We start from the raw sequence: 22,634 nt of genomic DNA, 5'->3' as shown, positions 1-22,634 counted from the left end.
AAGGATTGTTGTAGAGAAAAGAGGAGGAAGAAGGTGTGTTGGATATGTTTGCTGCCTTGAGTGGTTTGTAAAATAATAAAGGCAGGATACAAATAAATAAAAATAAGTAAATAAAATGATAGACAATATTAAAAGCTGAAGATGTTTAGAGTGTTCCCATAGGCCATCTATAAAAGTAGCCAATATGATTTCTGTCCCATGTCTCAAGGTGAAAGCTGACTATCCTGTTTCACACAGTGTATTGTAGGGCAATGATACCTAAACTGGAGGTAATTATTTGAAGGGTTATTATCCATCTCTCACACAGAGGGACCTTGGGTAATTAAAACATAAAAGCCTAAATACTATATAAAAATACAGTAAGAATGGCCAGACAAAAATAAAAAAAACAATTAAATGATAAATAGTGGGGAAGGGTCGGCAAGTCTAATTCTATGCTTGAATCCTTTTGACATCACAGATGTGAAGGGGAAAGGGGGAAAAATGAAATGCTCACTTGGTTTATAATTCTCACATCATTCTTCTTAAAATGATGAGAAAGCTATAGAAGAAATTACTTCTGAGTAAGCAACACCTACTTGTTACAACTTGCACCTCAGATATACAGAAAATTTCTCAAAGATGCAGTCAGTGGACAAAGCAAAAGGCAGATTTACTGCTGAGTTGCTGAAATAAATTCTACTTGTGAAATACAGTTTTAGGCAACCTGAATTTTTGTGATAGTGTCTTGAAAAGCAGTAAAACGCTACTGGAAAAATATGTGATCTACAGAAATATCAGGGGAAGAGAATTGAAGGAATAATAAAAGGAAAGGACTTGCTATATATTAAGAGGCCCATTAACATTTGAATAATTGTTACAAGATTTGAAATGCAGCACCAGGACTAGTTAGCTTTTACCCATTCACTGAAGAGGGACACGCGGAGAGATGCTAATTTGGGTTTAGGAACAAATAAAAATAAATTACTTTCCCTCAGTATTAAGTTTTATTAACCCTCCTCTTATGCATACATACAAATTATGCCAAAACAAACATGATTTACTTCCTCCTGCTCTCCCCAAGTCCTCCTGTTTGCAAAATGGTCTCGAACAAAGGCTGGTAGGTAGAACTGGCATGTACTTGTTAATGGCAAGAAAAGATGGTAGCAATTTACAATAAATTAACAAGACACTTGTAGCATAAAAATAACATCCATGTGGTTTTAAGCATGGATAGTATATTTTTACTTCTTGACATGAAGGAAGGAACAACAGCAACCTAGAGAAAGACAGAACTGGTGTATATGTCTCACTCACTGAGATGTATTTTGGGGTATGGGATTAGGAGTGGCAAATGTTTCAGGTCCACCTAGCTTTGGTGAGAATGGTCGATTGAATATAACTGGTTTAATGATCTACTGTGCAAATTTCCACACGGATGATTTAATAGTTGAGACAAACACATGCTACCATTCCAGTTTTTAATTGAAAGGTATAATGCATGTTGGACCTGGGGAGAAAAGAAAATTGTATATGCAGGGTGTATTACATGAAACAAACCAGAATATCCTCATTTTGGAAAAAATGATTTTTTTTGCCTTACTGTATATAATAATCACTACAATTAGTTATACTGTATATTCATTGTGCATAGTCAAACTTATTTGTAATCTTAACTCCATTATTTCTTGGGGGGGAAGGGAGATCCTTCTTATTTTGTTTCTTCAACTATTGAGGTTTTAGCACAATGAAGTCTCTGTGTTTTATACAGGATTCTCTTGTGATGAATTCTGTGGAATCTGCCAGTCAGGATGGACAGTGAGCCAGCCAAGCTCTCACTCTTTGCCTTCATTATCTCTTGACTGTCCCAGCTCTGAGTAGTATGCACAGTGAAATGTTGTGTGGTAGCCAGGGCAATTGGAATGACTCACACTGGCCAACACACAACATTGACTCGCAATATGTAGAGTGCATATATCTTCTTTGGTAGCATTGCCTGAACTGAAGAATGGTGCTTAGAAAAGAAGCTACCAAGCATCTACCAGGAAGCTATATATCCTCCATGCATTGCTAAAGTAGAATAGGAGAAGAATATGCAAAGACTTGGATCTTCCTATTTTTCTATCTTCTGAAGCACCAGATGTTCTTCCAGCATATGATGGTGTTTGTCCTTGGGCCATAACCTAGAAGAATGTAAACTCTGGAAAAGATATGGCATTTGCAACTTTGAAATGCTAAAAACCATATTAAAGAAACTGGAATGGGTAAATTTTTGTTAATCAAGAATCACAATTAACGTTTGTAAGAGAATAAACGATCACAAAGTTGACTACATTATTTTGTGAGTGGGACTGAATTTGAGGAAAAATTGGGAGAGTGTTTTTTAACTGTAATGTATACCTAATATTTGGCCTTACATATCTATTTCCATTCGTCACTTATTTTTAATAATGTTATAGGAGGTTCTCATGATCACATGGTTAATGGATAGAGGGGGGGAGAAAGCAAGGTTGGAGACTGAATGAATCTTGTCCACATTTGCTGGATCCAGTGATAGTGTCTTAAGGAAGAGAGGCAACTGTCTCTTTCAAATTTGTCATATTGTGATAATAAATTCCATACATGTGTTTGTTAATTAGCCTTGTGTGAGTATATTCATGAAATAAATTGATGTTTCTTGATTACGTTATTGTTTTTGTTTGGAATCTTGGGTTCTGGCATTATAAGTATGTTTCAGAAACAGGAGAAGCTCTGGCCCCAAAGAAAATTTTCGTTAAGTTAGATAATTTGAACACTGTTTATTTTCTAGTGACCAACATAACAAACATAAACATACAGCAGTGACTCGGAACCCCCTTTGCTGTAGTAACAGATGGTGAATAAACATCAATAAGGTGATGGAAAATAGGTACGTATTTCTCTGGAAGTGCACATGTCAAAAAGTTAGCCATAAGTCAAAGGGAATGGAATATAAAACTCCCTTTCATATCTGCTTTTTGACAAATAGCTGATCATAAGTGTAAGTCAAATTAATCTAGTACATGGCTCAATGAACTGGTGACAAGGCAGCAGGTTTCCCTGAGAAATAATTCAAAAGTCCTCTCTTTTGTTATAAGCAACATGGGTGTGGCATCATTAACCCTTGCAATGGAACAAGAAAAATGATTTAAAATCAGGGTGAAAAATTGTAACTGTGAATTTTGGAAAAGTAAAAAATAAGATTAAATTTTAGTTGAATTGTAGCTGTGTGGGCTGCTAAAACCACTGTAAACACTCCTCTATTTTTATAATTGTATAATTGTAAGGCTCAGATAAATATGGCTGAATATTTGCCTTTCCTCTTATTGGAAAGGATGTTTTGCAACCTGTTGTTATTACTGCGCACTTTTTGAGGACAATCTTCCTTAATGTTTAAATAAAGGTCACCAGTCAGACCTATTTTCTTCTCTTTTTTAATTCAGAAGAAACTTTCATAATACAAGCAAAAGCAAATGTAGATTATTTTCCCTTCAGGTAAAACGATCTGGTTGGCACTATCATCTAGACTAATATGACCTGAAATGCTGTGCATGGCTTTATAATATGCTTTGACTTGCCCCTCTGTTTGAATTAGACAATTTATGGCTGAAAAGTGAGTCGGGGAAAATAGATGATATCGAAGAGGGACTTGTGTTACTATTTAAAGTATAAAATTGCATGGGCTATATTTCACACTGGTCTCTCTATGTTAATATGTTCATCATTTATGCTTGCCAGATAAAATTTACTAAGTTCTCCGTCAGAAACAGGACTGTTTTCTATGGTCCATGATAATAAGACAAGCCTTCAGAATAAGAGATGTATGGTAAAAATATCCATATGCATGTTTGACATAGAATCATAGGATCGAAAGTGTCATTTGACAGCTCAGCCTCCACTTCTCAATGGAGGAATTAATTAAAGCATTTCCTCAAAATGGCTGTTTAGCCTCTCCTTGAACACACCAACCTCCATAGTTGCTGAGTCTTAGGCAAGCAAGATATATAATCCAAAAATTCCCTGGAGTTTAACAATTTAATTGCTTAGTAGAAGTCTCCCAAAATTTATGTTCAAATGTCAAAGAGAAGGACATTCTGGGAAAGGAAAGGAAAGGAAAGGAAAGGAAAGGAAAGGAAAGGAAAGAGCTCAAACTACATTTAAATGAGGAATTTATTAAGTCACTATGTTTTTCATACAAGTGCAGAATTCTCTTACTTGATTTTGATTTTTCTTCATTACTGTAATATAGTACTCTTTTCTTGACCCCTTTTGACAATTAGTTGTCTGATATGTTTAATCTTTTATACCTTCTGTGTTTGTAGAAAGGAGATTGTTATTGTTTTGAATTATGTCAGATAATACACGAACAGGGCTGGTTTTAGGCAAAAACTGAGTAGACACTGGTTTAGGGGACCAAAGTTTAGGGGGCATCAATGCCATCCTTCCTTATGAATCATTTTTAAAATGATCAGCAGGAGGTAGCACCTTGAGTCAATGTGGAGTTAGAGTTGATAAGCCCTTGAGCTGGTACTGTCTACCAGTCTACTCAAATCTTGCACTGATACTTTAAACATGGGCATTTTGCTTCTTACTAGAAAATTGTTCAAAACATTTTCCTTTTAGGGATATTTTGATAATTACACCATGAGCATCTTGAATGCTATACCCAATATTTTGCCTTAAAAATTGATAGTTTTATTAGACATTAAAATAGCTTATTTGGAGATAGTGTAATAGAAGCATTTTTTTCCTTTTTATCTTCAATCTCTATAATGATTGCTCAGCCCAAAACATTTCTTAGCCTACAGAAGAGATATGTATTACCTCCACATCTTGTCACCAAAGGGTGTTTGCAGAAACACTGATTCTATAGTTAATTACAATTGCCAGCAGCAGCCTCAGCTCCTTTTTTCCTAGCCTTAAAGTTAACCTTAGACCTATTCTTACACACCTTCTGACAACGCTAATTTATTTTCATGTCTTCCTCTCTGAATGATAAGTAGTTTGAGGGCTAAACATTTACTTTGTGTTTTTTCTCATTTGTACCATGAGCTCTGAAGATGGGGATCGATCAACAAATGATTGCTCCAAACTTAGGAATAGCAATATTTCTTGAACAATTTCTTTACTCTTACTCTCATTTATTCAGTCTTTTCCTGGATGTTGATCCCAAAATGAGCTTCCATTCTGGAACACCTGGCAGGAATGCTACATTCTAGTGAAGCAGGAATATCCCAGCCTCATGCTCAAGCTTTCTTTGTGCACACTACAGCCACTGAAGTACATACATTTAATTATTACATTTGTCTGTATTTTTTTAAAGATGCTGATGATATTTCTGTAACCTACAAATATCTGTTTTAAAACCACTAGTGCCCACCTGCTGTTTACATCTAGGCATCTAGAAGAACCAATGACTGTCAAGCTTTGGATAATAAAGCCAGGAGCCTTAGTGGCACAGCAGTTAAAGTAGGCAAAACTCTGTCCACAGCCTGGCATTTGATCCTGACAGGGCTTGAGGTTGACTCTGCCTTCTATCCTTCCAAGGTTTGTTAAATGAGGAGCCAGATTTTGGGAGAGCATGCAAATAATGCTTCTACATTGTAAACTGCCCAGAGAGTACTATACAACAGAGTAATGCATGAGCCTAAATGCTATAAACCTAAATGCTAATAACTTTTTCCCCTAGAAAAGAGAAGACAATTTCCTTCTCCTGCTGGCAAGGAAAGAAAGAATCATGGCTTAGTTCCATTATCCTTTATCCAGAATCTCTATTAGTATCATGACCCTGAAAAATTACTGGTAGTTTTTAGGTTAGGCTGTATTAGATTATCTGAGTGAGTGCATGAAGGACACAATCTGTAAGTCCCATGGTGTGTATCTACGGCTCTATATGTTTGTACACACTGTTTACCTACATATGTATGCACAGTGCTTTTTTTGTATAAGAAAAAGGTGCCGGAACTCACATAAGGTTCCATCCAAAAAAGGTGCCGGAACTCCGTTCTGAGCGTTCTATGAGGAAAAAAAGCCCTGTGTATGCATATACATACCTGCATATCTAAAAGCCTGTTAGAATATCTCAGGTAACACTTTTTCTTTAGTTATTTAAACATATTCATATAGCTGTGTCTCAGAAAATGTAGAAAATATTTTTTAAAAATAAATTAAATAAAAGGCAAAATGAAACTTGGGCCTGGCAAAGGCTGTGTTCTCTGATATGCAGGGTAATGAAAAGGTCCAGATGGAAATTTGAAGGCCAAAAGACCTCTGAATGTTGGCTCAATAAGGAATACATTAGGCAAAAATAAGCAAACCAAAAAATCTGTGTAAATCTCTAAAACTGTTTTAATATGCAGAGAGAGGCTTGTGCCAGTGATATTTGGCCATCTGAAAATTTGCTTTGATTTCTGTCTATATATATACTACATGCCAACCTGTCTATGTATGTAGTATATAGAAACAGAATTCACTATTGGATTAGTTTAAAAACTGTAATGTTGTGTTTTTGATTTAATCTTGCTTCCTCATAATGACTTCCATAATATTTCTCTACTTTTTTTCCCTCACAAAACCTTATGAATGCAGTGACCATATTTTGTTTGAAAAAAATAAAGGATTAATTAAAGAAAAGAATCAAATCTTTCATAAAGATAAAAAATAATCTTTGTTTAAAAAGTAAAACTCAAGAGTAAAGTCAAGAAAATAATAAACAAATTTAAAGAAGATCTTTCTGAAATAATGGACTATTGTTTAAAATAAAGTTTGTTTGGTCCCTGTACCTAATTAGATATGTTGAATTAAAAGAATGACTGGCCTGAAGTCATCTTGGGAACTTCCATGGCTGAGGGTAAAGTTAAACCTAGGCTTCTAGTCCTTTGGCCTTTATAAATTACTATTAATTTATAAAGGCCAAAGCTATTATAAATAATATAGTTTTGACTTACCACTGATCTTACAATCAATGTTCAGCCCAAGATATAGTTAAACTGATCAAATTTGAAGGAATGTAATGTATTTTTGCTTCACCTGAACCAAAGTTGCGATTCTTTTGGAATTTTATGACTTACATTTTACAATTGTACAACATACACTTACAAGTATGTACTCCATACTTATCAATTAAATGCCATGCAATTCCACCACAAAGCTTTCTTTTGCAAGTCTTGCAATGTGCTCAAACATGACTATACTGGATTCAAAATGCTATCAACCTGAACTGCTTTCCCTGTAGGTCATCAAAGGAAAATTCAGCCAAAGTATGAACATGGTGATCTCTGTATGATTTCTGGAGTGTTTCCCATCCAAATATTTATTTAGTGGCACAGATGTTCATATCATCAGGCTGTGCAGCAACTCTCCTTTGCAAGTTCCTTACAGTTGTAGCCAGGAGAATAGAGTTGGATGTAATAATGCTAATTATTTGTAATATCTTATCTTGTGGTTGAGGTATGGCAAAGGAGAAGGAAAAGGCATTTGTATGCTCCATGTTAAAAAAAAAGAAAGTTGGGATTCATTTTAGCCAGATACTAATTAGATTTGCCACATCATTGTGATTGTAGTCCTATTTTTAAGTTCAAGAATCAATGTTTTCCAATTTCATTACTCATATAGTGTTGCCCCATCTCACCAGTTATACACAAATAGCTTCCATTAACTTTACTGAGACTTCTACATGATTAAGTAAAATTGGATTACATGCAAAGAGATAAATCTTGAAATGTCTAGTGCTTTGAAATAGTACCTAGCTCATTGCTGTAGATCTTTTGACTCATCATTTCAGAGTTGGGATGCACACAAACAAAACAACAACAATAGAGAGACCAAAAAGCTATGTTGAATACAATAGCCTAGTCGCAGGGGTAGGGAACCTTGGCTCTTTTATGACTTGTGGACTTCAACTCCCAAAATTCCTGAGTCAGCATGGCTGGTTTAGGAATTCTGAGTATTGAAGTCCACAAGTCATAAAAGAGCCAAGGTTCCCTACCTCTGGCCCTAGTGAGAATAATAGACCTTTAGAGGGAATTCATATCTGTGCTCTGAAACATGTACTTTTATTGGTTACATTCCCCACAGGCTTGTTAAGGAATTAGTTACATTTTATCACATAAAATGTCTTTACATTAAAAAAAATGAAGTTCTGGAATTGAACTTTAAGAAATGAACTCAAATGAAAGGCAATTGAACCACTCTTTGGGGATAAAGATTTAAATGGAGAAGAATGAACAATTGATAGCCTATTAAGACCTTTAATTTTCCACTTTGAATTATTGACAACTTGTGACATTAGTCCTCTACAAATTACAGTCTATAAACAGCTTGGAAAATATGACCTTTGCATTACAATTGGTCTCCAGATGATTCTAGGCTTATTTTCAAGCAGCTGTTGTGGACTTATTTTCATGGAATTTGAATAGGTGTCAGAATGCAAGTTAGCAGAGACAGTATATTCTCAAACTAAAGAAACCAGAAAACCTGATGGGTTATGGGTAATGTGACTTTTTTAAACATCCCCAATAACAAAAAGATTTAGAACAAGAGAAGTGAAAAATATTTTTCCCTACCAATTGATTAACAATCATGGAGCAAACAGAATTAATTAGCACAAGTCTGTTGATTTAGCACTTTTAGAACAAGTTGGGACAAAAGTGCATTCATAAACTGATTATGTGTGTTTGTGTAAGTCTGTGAATTTCCTTTTCAGGGAAGGCTAGGCAAAGCAGAAACCTTTGTTTCTGTGAAGATGAACGGCATACAGATCAGCCTTTCTCTTTGGCTTTTCATGTTTTATTGAGATAGTTTAAGGATGATGGGTTAAATTTTATCCACAGACAATTGTATAGAGGTTAGCTACACTGTGAATGCCCTGTTTAGCTACTGTACTTGTTTGTTGGATTTATATCCCACCTATAGGAATCAAGGCAGTGTATACAGTATTTCCTCATCCATTTTTTTCCATACAATAATTGCAAGAAGTACCTTAGGCTGGGAGAAAATGACTACCGTAGTTAAAAGTCACAAGACCAAAATCTTAGAGAAAAATGCAAGGTCATAGTTTTCATCGTACAGTTTGGAAGAATAATGGTAACTTTCAGTCTTCTAACAGATAATTTCTATATCACATATTACTTGCTGAGTATAGTCAAATTAATATTATTATTATTATTATTATTAATTTAATTTATATACCGCCCTTCTCTCAAGAGACTCAGGGCGGTGAACAGGGCACACAATAACACAATATCAACTTGTTGTTTCCACACAATATCAGCTTGATGTTTATCTTATCTGCCTCAACCTGAGCAAAACAAAACAAAAACAAGAATTGTCTATAACAATTCTACAATATATTTATTTTCTAGAAGGGTAATGTTCTGTTATAAGAACAGCCTCATAAAATGTGAAACAGTAACTATTATGACTTACAAACTTCAAAAATGTATTCCTAAAAATGTTAACTTATAAGTTTTCTTCTGTATTTATGGCTTTTTTCTGGTGCCATTCTCTTACTGAAGTTCAATTCACTACCTTTATCTCTGCTGCAATTTGCCTTGTAACCATACTGCTCAATTCAATAATTCTGTCAAGTGGTATCTTTTTCTTCTTGACAAGGAGCTAAGCAGTGATTTATTGCTTGAATGAACATTCTTTTCAAGAAAGCCATTTGTTTAAACATCAGCAAACCCTAAAACTAATTATTCATTTTATGCTAATTTTTGAAGTTTATGTGCTTTAGAATAAGACTGCCAGGTATAATATATACAAAAATATTAATTCTAGCTTGTGATTCTGAAAACTTACATTTTGTACTTAATTATTTCTTCCCCCTGCCAAAATGATTTAGTTTCTAAGAAAAGGCTTAGAAAATAACCTTTCCTTTCCTTATTACAATATTTTCTCATCTTGCTTTAGAAAATGGTTTAAAAAAACCTGAAACTTTATGTTGCTCCAAATCTGTCTACATGACAGGAGTTTATAGGAACCATTAAATTGTTGAGAAGTTATTGTGAGCCACAACCATAAATAAAACCTGCTGAAAAAGTGTAGTAAATAAGTGTTAGTGTGTACAAATATGTGGCAGACATTGATATACAAAGCTTATTTGTCATGTAATATGGGTATTTTAGAATACTTCTTCATTTACACTTATAAACAGGTTGTTTGACATAGGCTCTTTTTCCAAGTTATAGAATTTTAGGAGAATGCAGTATATAAATACATTATCCACAAGAAAAATATAATACTATTTTTCTTCCATGACAACTTTATTTCCTAAAAACCGCATGCTTGATTTGATCTTAAATTTTATTTCTACGTGATATTTCTGTTCATCCCTTTAAAAATTACATAGTTATACAATTTATTAAAATTAATATCAATACAGTACAGTGCCATACAATACAAAACAATACTTATTTGGCCAAGTGTGACTAGACACATAAGTAATTTGTCTCCAGTGCAGAAGCTCTCAGCGTACATATAAAGTGACAGAATAATCATAATATAAATAAGAGGGGGTTAATAAAAGGTAACAACAAGGATAATAATATTATCGCCATACTAGATAGATAAACATACATAGACATTAGACAGTGAGAATTAGGTGTTCAGAAGAGCAATGGCATGAGGGAAAAAGCTGTCCCTTTGTCTAGTTTTGGCATGTAGTGGCATTCTGAGGGGAGGAGTTGAAACAGTTCATGTCCAGGATTTGAGGGGTCTGCAGATATTTTCTCAGCCCTCCATACTAGTCATCTATGGAAGACAGGCTGGTTGCAGTTGTACAGTACTAACTATTTGTTGTAGTCTATACCTGTCCTGTTTGGTTGTTGTACAAAACCAGGCAGTTATAGCAGTATAAATGACAGACTCAGTAATTCCTCTGTAAAACTCTGTCAGTAGCTCCTGGCGCAGATTGAACTTTCTGAGTTGACACAGGAAGAACATTCTTTGTTGTGCCTCTTTAATGATAGTTCTAGTGTTAGGTATCCCATTTCAAATCCTGGGAGATTATAGAACCCCCAGAACCTGAAGGGTTTTGATACTGATACTGTGCTATCGAATATAGCAAGAAATGATAGAATAGAAGGGCTGCTCCTAAAATCCACTCTCATTTCTACAGTTTTAAGTATGCTCAGCTCCAGTTTGATATGGCTGCACCACAGGACCACTTGTTCAACCTCCCGTCTATATGCAGATTCATCACTATCTCTAATGAGGCCAATGACTGTTGTATCATCTGCAAACTTCAGCACTTTAACAAAGGGATCCTTAGAGATGCAGTCATTGGTATATAGAGAGAAGAGCAGTGGAGAGAGCACACAGCTATGTCTGGGTATTAGATGTAATTTTCCCTAGAGTCACCTGTTGCTTCCTATCTGTCAAAAAACAAACAAACTGGAAGACACTATTCTATGTCCCTCAATCATGTGTTGTTGTTTTTTTCACATTTGAAAACCGGTAATTGTGTCTGCATTATGTGCATTTTGATGCTTTAATTTTGTACCCATATGCACCCATACATGTTCTCACAAGACCCACCCAGAGGAAGAAAAAGGATCTGCAATTGCTTTCCTGGAATAAAAATACCTGGGAGGGGAGAGATGCAGGGGAATTTGTCCAGAACACTGTAGCCTGTTGCCAAAGACTCCTAGTCTGAGCAGGTGTTTGTAAAACTGTCTTAAGGCAGCAGGACAAGAGCAACTTAAGCATGTATAAAGATATTCCCTAGGTTCTCTAGGATGTATTCCTACATCTCATTTCAGGCACTTAGCACTTTTTAGTTTTGTTGCAAATATCTTCTGCAAAATGTCTGTCGCTGAAATAATATATAATTGAAATAACCAAACAAGTAGTTCTATCAAAGCTGAGAATCAGTTTTTACATTTTATATTTCTGAAGGGTTCACTATGTGAGACATTATCAGGAGGCCTACTTTTTCCAATGATCTTTTCTTTTCCATTTTGTTATTTTATTCTCCTATAACCATTTTGTGTTGATTAGGATAATTTGGAAATAGGATTACTGGGGGTGGGGGAGTTGGAAATCAAGGGGGAAAGGGCAGTGCTTTATTTCATTATAACATTTCTTTCCATCCTGTAATGTGACATTTAGAAAAACATAATATGCATGTCTTTGTTCATTAGCATCTTCAGGTTTATCCAGCAACAATTGAAAAGGGAAAAAAAGAATGTTAAATATAAACTAACCTTTTACCATGCAAACAACACAATATGAAAACAAAAAGAAACATTAAATAAAATAGGTTTATCTAGATTTTCGGCCAACACATGAAATGAGAGCCTGCCATATGAATATTCAATTTGTACCTACCATGTACGAAATTTCTTCTCTCGTATTGTAGTGGCGTAGATCTTATAATGATGATTCCATTGTTGTTAACAAATTTATTCCTGGATTTGTGGCAAGGATGCTCCAAATATCTACTGTCATAATTCTTTATTGTTTCCACTTCCATATATTAAACTGTTGTACAGGATAAGTAGGATGAGCTACTGCATTACGTTTTGTGATGTCTTTGTGTTACACATCTCAGTCAGTTTGCTAATTTACCAATTAAGTTTGAGAAAACATTCTGGAATAATTTATCAAACATAGATGGAAGATCAATTAAATCTGATCTTATCCTTAGAAAGCAGAATATCCTGACAGTCTTTTGTTATCTGTACACGACAAGGGTTTCGTATGTGGACATCTATATATGGCCATTTCCTTCCAAGACAAAAATCAGATAAAAGGCATGATGTGTTTCAGGGAAGTCATGAAGGCAATAATATCCCATGGTGCATTCTTAGATAAAGCAGCAGAATTCATACTACTACCTGATCATTTATAATGAAGCAAATGCCCTTAAAGCTGGTCTCAAAGAGGTGTGAAAAGAATGTGGTATTCTTATGGACTATTGCAATACCTCTCCTTGATCAACATACCTGACTAGCATAGTATATCTAACTAGTACACTAAACAGGCTGCCTGACATTTGTGACCATGTCTACTTACCACACACTAATAAAGTCCTTGATCCATCATATGATATAATATTTATTTTTTTAAAATCAAGACCAACTTGATATCCAACAGTAATATCAAAGCATTAATAACTTTACTTGGTGTTCCTGACTGTCCTGATAGATAAAAGATGCAGAGATACGAAACATTATAACTGAATGAACTTCACTTCTTTTTAACAGAACAGCGTCTCCCATGCCACTGTTCTACTGGGAAGAAAGTAAAGACTACTTATTGAGAACCTGCTCTAATGTCAGAAAATGTAGCACAAGCTAGAAAGGGAAACAAACAGCAAATATAAATAATTCAGCCAAATGCAACAGCACCAATGAATAAAATTAACATAATAAAGAGGGAAGCATCTTGTCTCACCTCTCATCAATTAATTATAGTTAGTAAAACCATAATCCAGAAGAATGGTTATTTTATTATACTGCTACAGGTAGAGGTAAACAATAATTCTCTCTCTGTCTCTGTCTCTCTGTCTCTCTGTCTCTCTCTCTCTCACACACACACACACACACACACACACACAAAGAGAGAGAGAGAGAGAGAGAGAGAGAGAGAGAGAGAGAGAGAGAGAGAAGATTTTTTTCAAATCTTTTGACAAGACTCTCATCCAAGTTATTTTTCCCACTATTTTTCACCTGGTAAATAGAGAAAACTGCCATCTTTTCAGCTTTTATAATTGTTTATCTCCACAGAATCATAACATTCATACATACAAAAACCAAAGAAAAAGAAAATTTGCCCATATTGTTTATTGTTTCTCAAAGGGGCATTTCAAAGGCCCAAACTCCTTTGGCAGCTCCTACTCTGAAGTTAGTCCATTATCTGCTTCTGGTCTGAAATGATATGTTTCTAGGTTCTGGTGATGTCAATCTGTAGTGGGAGAATCTTCCAGGCCTAAATAGCTGCTGCTAGTTATGAAATATCTATTTTCCTTGTTGTCAAGTTGAAATCATATTCCCTATTTTGCCTATCTTCTAAAATTGTCATCAATCACGTTTCATCAATCATGATTGACCTGCTTTAAGAAATGGCCCTGTGGTATTGGTTTTAATTTAGCCAAATCAGTGTCGTAATAGTATTCATTTTTGTTACTTCTTATATCATGAATTCAGTTTTGGAGGTGGATTTGTCTGTAATTCAATGTCTGGGTTGTATGGGATGACTAAATAATAACAAATGAGGCTTGTGTGGAGGTATGGGTGCGTTGAACCAATCAAGCAGTAGATTGAGCACTGCAAAATTAAACGGCTGATAAAAATGAAGAATCTTAAATATTCTGTTTTCTATTTTCTAAGCTCTGGACTACTAAAATCTGATGATATGCTTTTATTTTAATTTCACTATTTTAAAAACAATCTGAACTTGTGTAAGGTGTCTGATGGCATTCCCCCAGTGGCTGTATATGTCTGGCAGAAACATGTGCCAATTAAGGGTTGGAAAGTGCTAAATTTCATCACTGCCCTCCTAGGAAAGCTTATCAGTGGCAGCAGGATGGCTGCTTGTTGAAGATACCAAATTATGTTGCTGTTCTGCTCCCTGAATAGGCCTATAAATTCCTCCCTATGAAAATGGTGAAAGGAGGGGCATTGGAACATAAAGCATTTCTTGATACAAGATGGCAATAAACTAAATAATGGAGCCATGCTAGTAGTATACCAGATCACATATCCATCTGTTGTAGAAATTAAGGAGATAGTCAGCAACTGAACCTATTAACCTGTACAGGAAAACCCCTCAACAATTACATTAATTAATGTTTTGTAATGAAATAACCAGAGATATGCAAATTCTGCTGAATTAATGACTTTACATGGAGCAGGAACCGATTGCCTGCAGATTATTAGCAGGTGGTATTTGCATTTCTTTTTAAAATTTTGTAAAGGTGGTAGACTGAATAATACATTTTAGTAGACTTTTCAATCCCAAGGTTTTCCTGAGAGCTCTTTAGGATTTTCCTGACTTCTTGATGGTTGATTCAACCAGAGCCCTAGTTGGAATAAGGAAGTACCCTAGGAAAATGATGTATTTTATTGTCCTCCTGACCAAGTCAGTAGTCAGCCATTAGTTGGGAATGTTCTAGCTATAAATCTCTTGAATTTAGATAAAAATAGATTATAAGGGTTACATCCTTTACAGCTGCTGAGCACTGGCATATGAATTTATTATTCCAGGCACTCCAATCATATACCGTATTTCTTTTACTAAAAACACTGAAATTTAACATTGCTGTCAAATCCAGAAAGAATTGATAATCTTTCCCTGGTTCTTGTGGAAGGATGCTGAAATCTCCTGAGATTATCAATATGATATGCTAAAACTTAATGAGACTTACTTCCTTCCTTCCTTCCTTCCTTCCTTCCTTCCTTCCTTCCTTCCTTCCTTCCTTCCTTCCTTCCTTCCTTCCTTTCTTTCTTTCTTTCTTTCTTTCTTTCTTTCTTTCTTTCTTTCTTTCTTTCTTTCTTTCTTTCTTTCTTTCTTTCTTCTTTCTTTCTTTCTCCTAGCAATGTTATGGATGCACGCTGTGAGGCCAGTCTGTGGACTAGAATATCTCCATGTCTATGATTGCATAGTATTAATTCATTTATAATTTGTTCAGTACCGTTGTATTATAAAATACTTTATTCTAGGAAGGGTTAATTGCCAGAATTAATAATTTTTGCCCATTAATTTTTAAAGAAGACTCTAAGACTCTTAGTTCTTAGAGCTACTGGACCTAGGCTACAAAAATCCAGATCAAAAAGCAATTAGAATCATGAAACATAGAAAACTGTCTTTGTTAGCATCTTGTGATCATCTATATTATTTTCAGTCTGGATCCATTAACCCTTAAGAGTCTCCATGCTGGTTTATACTAATACCATTTCAATTTATCCAATGGGTACATAAAGCTATCTATCTATCATCTATCTGTCTGTCTGTCTGTCTGTCTATCTGTCTGTCTATCTATCTATCTATCTATCTATCTATCTATCTATCTATCTATCTATCTATCTATCATCTATCTATCTATCTATCTATCTATCTATCTATCTATCTATCTATCTATCTATCTATCTATCTATCTATCTATCTAGAACTATCACTTGCAAAGAAAATGCTGATTATTATGGATACTTGTTCAGGCAGTACCCATGGCAGTTAAGCAAATGCTTAAGCAATTCATTTAATTATGTTAAGCACTCATTAACAGCAGCCTTAACTTTCCCCTGGGCTGTATCAGTGGTATGAGATTCTAATTGTTAGAGACTAACCAAGATTTCCTTCTTGTGTCTATAGGTGATTTTAATTCTGACAAAGTTGTATGACTACAACCTGGGGAGTATCACAGAGAGCTCACTGTGGAGGTATGTAGATAAGCTGAACTAATTATTACTATTTTCCTTCAAAAAAAGACTTTCATTAAACTTAATTGAATTTTTTAATATGCTGAAATATTTGTACAATACTCTATATGGTCATTTGGGGCTGTTCTAATTCTTTAGAAGCAGAGATGTCAACATAGGCACATTTTTTCCACCTAACTGCTTTCCCCAATGTATCTGTTAAAATCTAGAGTGCACTTTAACCTTGTTGAAGCCCCATTGAAAGGAATTTAGTTCTGTTTTTTTAAAAACAAAATCACAAGGTTTCTGTGTCAGAATATTTTTTAAAAATTATACAAATTCCAACCCTAGTTTGCAATTATTCTTCCTTAAGTGGTGACAGCATTTCCCCTGTTTTTTGGAGAGTTTTTTTGTTTGTTTTAAGCCTATGTCAATTGTTGTTTCAAAAAGCTCTAATCCCATGTTAAAAACAGAGCTAGCATTCTTTGAGTGCTAATCCCTCTGTATTTTAGTTGAATGAGTATAATTGATAAATGCAGTACTTTATAAAGTACCTGTCAGGCATACTGAGAGAAAGTGTCTCTATAAGATTCAATGACCGGTCTTGCAGCCAAAGCCAAACAAGGCCATGAAATAGTCCTCATTTAAGGACCACAATTAGGACCAGCAACTTTGTCACTAAGTGACATGATCTTTAAGCAAGACGTTACATGATTGCAAGTTGTGATTTTATTGCTGGCATCTCCATTGATCTTTCTTTGGAAGCCAAGTGTGAAGCAATGCAAATGGCAATCACATGAGTGTGGGATGCTGCAATGGTCATAAATGCCTGCTAATTTCCAAGCACCTGAATCTCAACCATGTGACTCTGACTGACAGTCATAAGTGTGATGACCAATCATAAAATTATTTTTTTCAATGCCATTGTAACTTTGGTTGCTAAACAGGGCAGCCATTAAGGAAGGACTACATGTAATGTCTAGCAATTCAAAGGAGAGGGTATCCCCACATCAGTTTATATGCTCTAGTCATAACCTTATGTCCAACCATATTGTTCAGGAAGCAGACTAGATTGTATTATGGTAAAAATGATTAGACGAAGGAGGTAGCACTGTTTTTACTGCTAAGCTTGTAAGCCGCCCTGAGTCTTCGGAGAAGGGCGGGATATAAATGGAATTAAAATAAAAATAAAAAATAAAAAATAAAAGATGAAGAGCTAAAGATAACTTTAATCTGCTTTGGCTATGGAGAGATACATTATCATGAAAATAAGTCATTTAAAAATAGTTAGCAAGGCACAGTTGTGCTTTGGTGAGAGAGAGCATGAGAATGATCCCTTGGCATATGTGTGTATGTATTTCAGAAGTGATATTTTCTCCTTTTTATGGCAATGAACCCAGTATCAGACCAAGCAATATCTTAACTATATAGGGTTTTTATAGCCAGAATAAGGTTGGAGGATTAGCTCCTTTTTGGGATGGATAGATGGATGCTCTGCTAGAACTATGCTGTCACAACAGTGGTTAGATTCTATTCAAGGAATCATTGGGCTTTGGATCCATTATATCCAAAGTCATTTGATGGATATCCTGTTAATACTTCAGACAATGCTTTTTAACTTGGTCCAGCTTTCTGCATACAACACAAAGTCACTAACGATGACCTCTTCCCACCTCAGATTGGCAGAAATAAATTGATAGTGATAGATAATAATGATGGTTTTGAAATAGGCCGCAATAAGAATGGCCTTAACCCATTCTGTTCTGATCTCTATATATTCTATACTCTATAGTAGGGAACTTCCAGAGTTTTTTTAAAAGGGGTCTCAGGAGCTGATAGTAGCCTACTATTGACCAAAATCATAGAAAAATATGGTCTTCAACTGATAAAGTGAATAATGCAAATACCAGGATGTTTCCATAGATAGATAATTTTGTAAAAGAGTGCAAAGGCTTGTTCAAGGTATAATAGAGAAAGGCTTAATTTATCTTTTTGAAACTCTGCCTATCAGACCAGGTGAAATGAGATATAATAAGTTGTCCTGACAGATACTTTCTGCCCTAATATTCCCATATTCCATTACGTATTTCTAGTAGGTGTAGTGCTATGTTCTTTCTGTGAGATATTAAGACAGGTTTTGAAAGATGTTTGACAAGATGCCACTGGATGCTGTTCCCTTTAGCCATGTAACTTTATGTAGTTCTTGGTATTTCTACACTAACAATATCAGAAACTATTACAAATAAAATGAAAGGAATAATAGTTTATTACTTTGATGGTTTGAACCCTTTCAGGTCTACTGTCAATCAAAAGAAATATTAATCCTACAAGTTTTGATCTTGTTGAAAAAATATGTTCTATTTCCAAAGGCCGAAGAGAGCAGGGGGTAGCACCTTTGGCCTTTCCCAGATAATGATTTAGAATCCTTATGACAACATACATTAAAAATAAAGCAGCATCTTAATACACTTGTTCAACTTTCATGAAAAATTTGCAAATAGACTATTTTAAATCACAAGTGTTGTAGCATATATTTTCTATATTTTACTGTGAGTCTGGTACCATTCATAATATTTTGAAAGTTCCCAGGTTGGATGAAGAAACTTTTAACATGACTGATTAGAGTGGGATTATTTTCTGAAAGATTCTCTTACATGACTTTGAAAGGTATATGATATAGTGGATGACCAGTTGGAAAGGCACCAGGTTGAATAACCTGCTCAGTGCGAGAATCCAAACTGAAGCATCCAGATGGTTGCTTAAGCTGCCCTTGAAACATTCATTGAAAAAGAATTCACAACCTCCCTGAATAATTGTCACATTTCTTTTGGTGTTGAGAGATTTTGTTCTTGTCTGTCAGAATCTGCCTTCCTATAATTTAAATCCATTAGTGTGTCTTCTTCTATTTGGAACAAAGGAGAGAACAGATCTTGTCCATGTATTAGACGGCTATTTTTATTTTAAGCTTTTGAATCATTTTTTAACCCTTGCCTGCCCTGCAGATTTCTTGATAAGGTGTTTTTTTTAGAAGTGCTTTGCCATTGCCTGTTTCCTAGACTTTGATGGTGTGATTGGGCTAAGATCACCCATCTGGCTTCATGCCTGAAATGAGAGTGGAACTTGTCTCCAGATTTCTAGACTGATGCCTTAACCACTATATCATATTGGCTCTTTATTGGACATACATTCAGGGATATAAATATATATAAAACATGTCCTTCCTTAGTCAGAGTCTTTCCTTTGTGAACTGTCCTTTCCATTTGCTGATCTGGACTGTCTTGAGGGACGACAGGAGACAGTAGGCTCGGTTCAAGAACATTTATTGGGCAGAGGTCCCGGGCGAAAAACCTGCCGGGAATCCCCCGTATTTATAGTGGACAGGGACAACAACAACAATAACAAGAACCAATAAACAGGCGGGGTTCTCCCGCCTAACAAGGACGCCCAATAAGAAGGAGACCGGCTAAAGGTAGGCGCGGCTGTTAGCGGCTTGTTGCCGGGGCCAGCTGGCAGCTTTGACAGCTCCGGCTGAACTGCGCATGCGCGGTTCTCTGGAGTTTGACAGCTGTCAGTGTACTGCGCCTGTGCGGCATTTTGACAGCTGTCAGAGTCGGCCGGTTTGACAGCTGTCAGTGTACTGCGCATGCGTGGCAGTTTGACAGCTGTCAGAATCGGCCGCTGGCCGCGTGTGTGAGGGGGGGAATGCCGCGGCAGCCTTTTGACGGCTGTCAACGGCTGCCGGGGATTCCTTATAATTGTGAGGGGAGTGTGTGTGTGTGTTGCATATATAACAGATCTGTGTATTTTCTCTTTATTTTAAGGAAAAGCATGGTGGCTCAGCAATTTAACAATGCTGGAGATGGTCTCTGCTCCAGTGGTTTGAGTCCTAATACTGCATGACACCTTGCGGTGCCCGTGTATGAGATGCCTCCAGGGAAGGGATGGGGTCTTGGGTGACACTGCTGGAAGAGCTGCTCATCATTCTCTCTGGGGTGAAGCCAGCTTGTCCTCCCGTGGCACACCTAGGGAAGTGCATGAGCATGTCCTATAACAGAGATGGTAAATTGGCAGCCACACTACTACTCTGCAGTACTACTCTTGGTTAATGTAAGAATGCCATATGCTAACAACAACAACAACAACAACAATGTATTTGAATCATTGATAGATATGCTTTTAATGCCACTTTTTAAACAAACAAACCTCCTCTTATCTTGCATTCCTATTCCCATTACCTTCTTTTGCCATGGAATCCAACTTATGATTGTTCTGATTGTTATTTTAAAAATCCAAATTATATATTTGATTAGACTCAGTTTCAGTTTCTCTTAAAAACAAGAGTTCCAAAATTATATGATGTTCTGGCTATCTGCATTTTCCCAATAAAGTCTTGCCTATTGATTAGTATCAAATGAAGGATAATCCCTGATTCTTTTGTACATTTGTCCATGTGAGACCATTTAGAAAGGTCCATACTTGGCAAAGTTAGTTTGTAAACATAGGCTAAAGTGATGTAAATCTCCCAACACCACAATTTCATGCTTTTGAATATTTGCAATTTACTTTGGAAGTCATCATGCACAATTTCTTTTTGATCTGGAGAGTAGACTGTAGGCTCCAACAACACTATTGCTTTTATTTGTTCTTCTCTTTATGTTAATTCAGGTGCTCTCTAGTGTATTGTCAAGTTTATTCATTTCTGAACAGTTTTTTTAAAAAAAAAACATACAGAGTAAATCCCATTGCTCTTGCTCCTGTTCATTTTGCATCACTCAATTACTATATTCCAGTAATGGAAATAATCTAATCAAGCCTCTGTTACATATATTAAATCATATTTAATCAACACAAATAGAGTTCCAAGTAATGTAAAGTAGTAGTTTTGTTACATACTGTATAGATTCAGGGTAGGGTAGAGAGAATGATCAAGTAATAGGAAACCCGAAGTATGAGCAATGAGCAATTTGACAGTGGAACAAATTACCCAATTAATCTCACCTTCATTTGTCTCTTTCAAGGAAACTTTCATTCCTCAAAAAAACAAGAATCTAAGATCTAAATCAGGGGTGTGAAACTGCCGGCCTGTGGGCCGGATGCATCATACCAAAACTGTGCCCATCCCATTGCCGTCAATGGCAAAAAAGTCGCAATAAGTCACAACATGTCATGTGACCTTGCAAGTTTGACTTCCCTGATCTAAGTGGTTTACACTACTCTGTTTTTTTTAAATGTTTTCGTAGGAGGGTTAGCTGATTGAAAGGGACGCGGTGGCTCAGTGGGTTAAGATGCTGAGCTTGTCGATCAGAAGGTCGGCGGTTTGGCGGGTCAAATCCCGAGTGCCGCGTAACAGAGTGAGCGCCTGTTACTCGTCCCAGCTTCTGCCAACCTAGCATTTCAAAAGCATGTAAAAAATGCAAGTAGAAAAATAGGGACCACTGCGGTGGGAAGGTAACAGTGTTCCGTGCGCCTTTGGCATCTAGTCATGCCGGCCACATGACCACGGAGACGTCCTCAGACAAGCGCTGGCTCTTTGGCTTTGAAACAGAGATGAGCACCGGCCCCTAGAGTCGGAAATGACTAGCACGCATGTGCGGGGGAACCTTTACCTTTACCTTTACTAGCTGATTGAACATGGAAGTTGGGTACATTATCCTTATTTCTTTTTTTAAAAAAGTATCAGGTTTCTGTTTTTCAAAGGACCACCAGATTATGATGTGTCTTTTAATGTTATGTTGTATATCATTTTTCTTACTTTAAAGTCAGCAGATATATCCTCCATAAAATCAACATTTTTCCATATTCTTTTCCTGCTTCTATAAAATGGAATTTAATGAGATCATAGCCACTGATTAATCAATTTATTGGACAAAGTCCATGAAACAAGCATGAAAATCAATTGATTTTTTTTGAAGTTCTCCTTCAGACTGCTGTAAATAGATTTGAGTGCTAGATATTCAAATGTGAATATTTGGCAGTTATCTTTGTCATTCACAATGAATTGAAATAGAAATTTATATAGTATTATCTATTTATCAGCCATGAGTTTGAAGATAAGCGATTGTGCACGAGCACTGAACAATTGTCTCTGAAGATGCTCTGATAATATTTAGTATAAGGCTTCAAGGCAAAAGTACCTGTTTCATATAACTCAGTAAGATTTTTTTTCCTCAGTTGATAGTATTACTTGTTTTGCAGCAAATCACTCTATTGAAAAATTACTTTTTCATACCCCAAGGTATACTTACTTTATAGTAACTTTTGGTATTATCTATTAAG

The 22,634-nt window shown here is 35.8% G+C and overlaps 1 protein-coding gene across 1 annotated transcript in view; it reads left to right on the top strand.

The window, feature by feature from the left end:
* Positions 1 to 22,634, top strand: part of LOC308668419 (VPS10 domain-containing receptor SorCS1-like) — a gene marked incomplete at its 3' end in the record, with an annotated part of 415,624 nt that overhangs the window by 124,456 nt on the left and 268,534 nt on the right. The window contains 1 exon segment of the mRNA XM_081328297.1: positions 16,312 to 16,379. Within this exon segment, the coding sequence (XP_081184423.1) occupies positions 16,312 to 16,379 (68 nt within the window).

This window comes from Vipera berus (assembly GCF_964194415.1).
Source record: "Vipera berus genome assembly, chromosome: 5".
In the NCBI taxonomy this organism is placed as follows: Eukaryota; Metazoa; Chordata; class Lepidosauria; order Squamata; family Viperidae; genus Vipera; species Vipera berus.
Note: the sequence above shows the minus strand (reverse complement) of the source record. Positions and strands in the feature narration are given on the sequence as shown.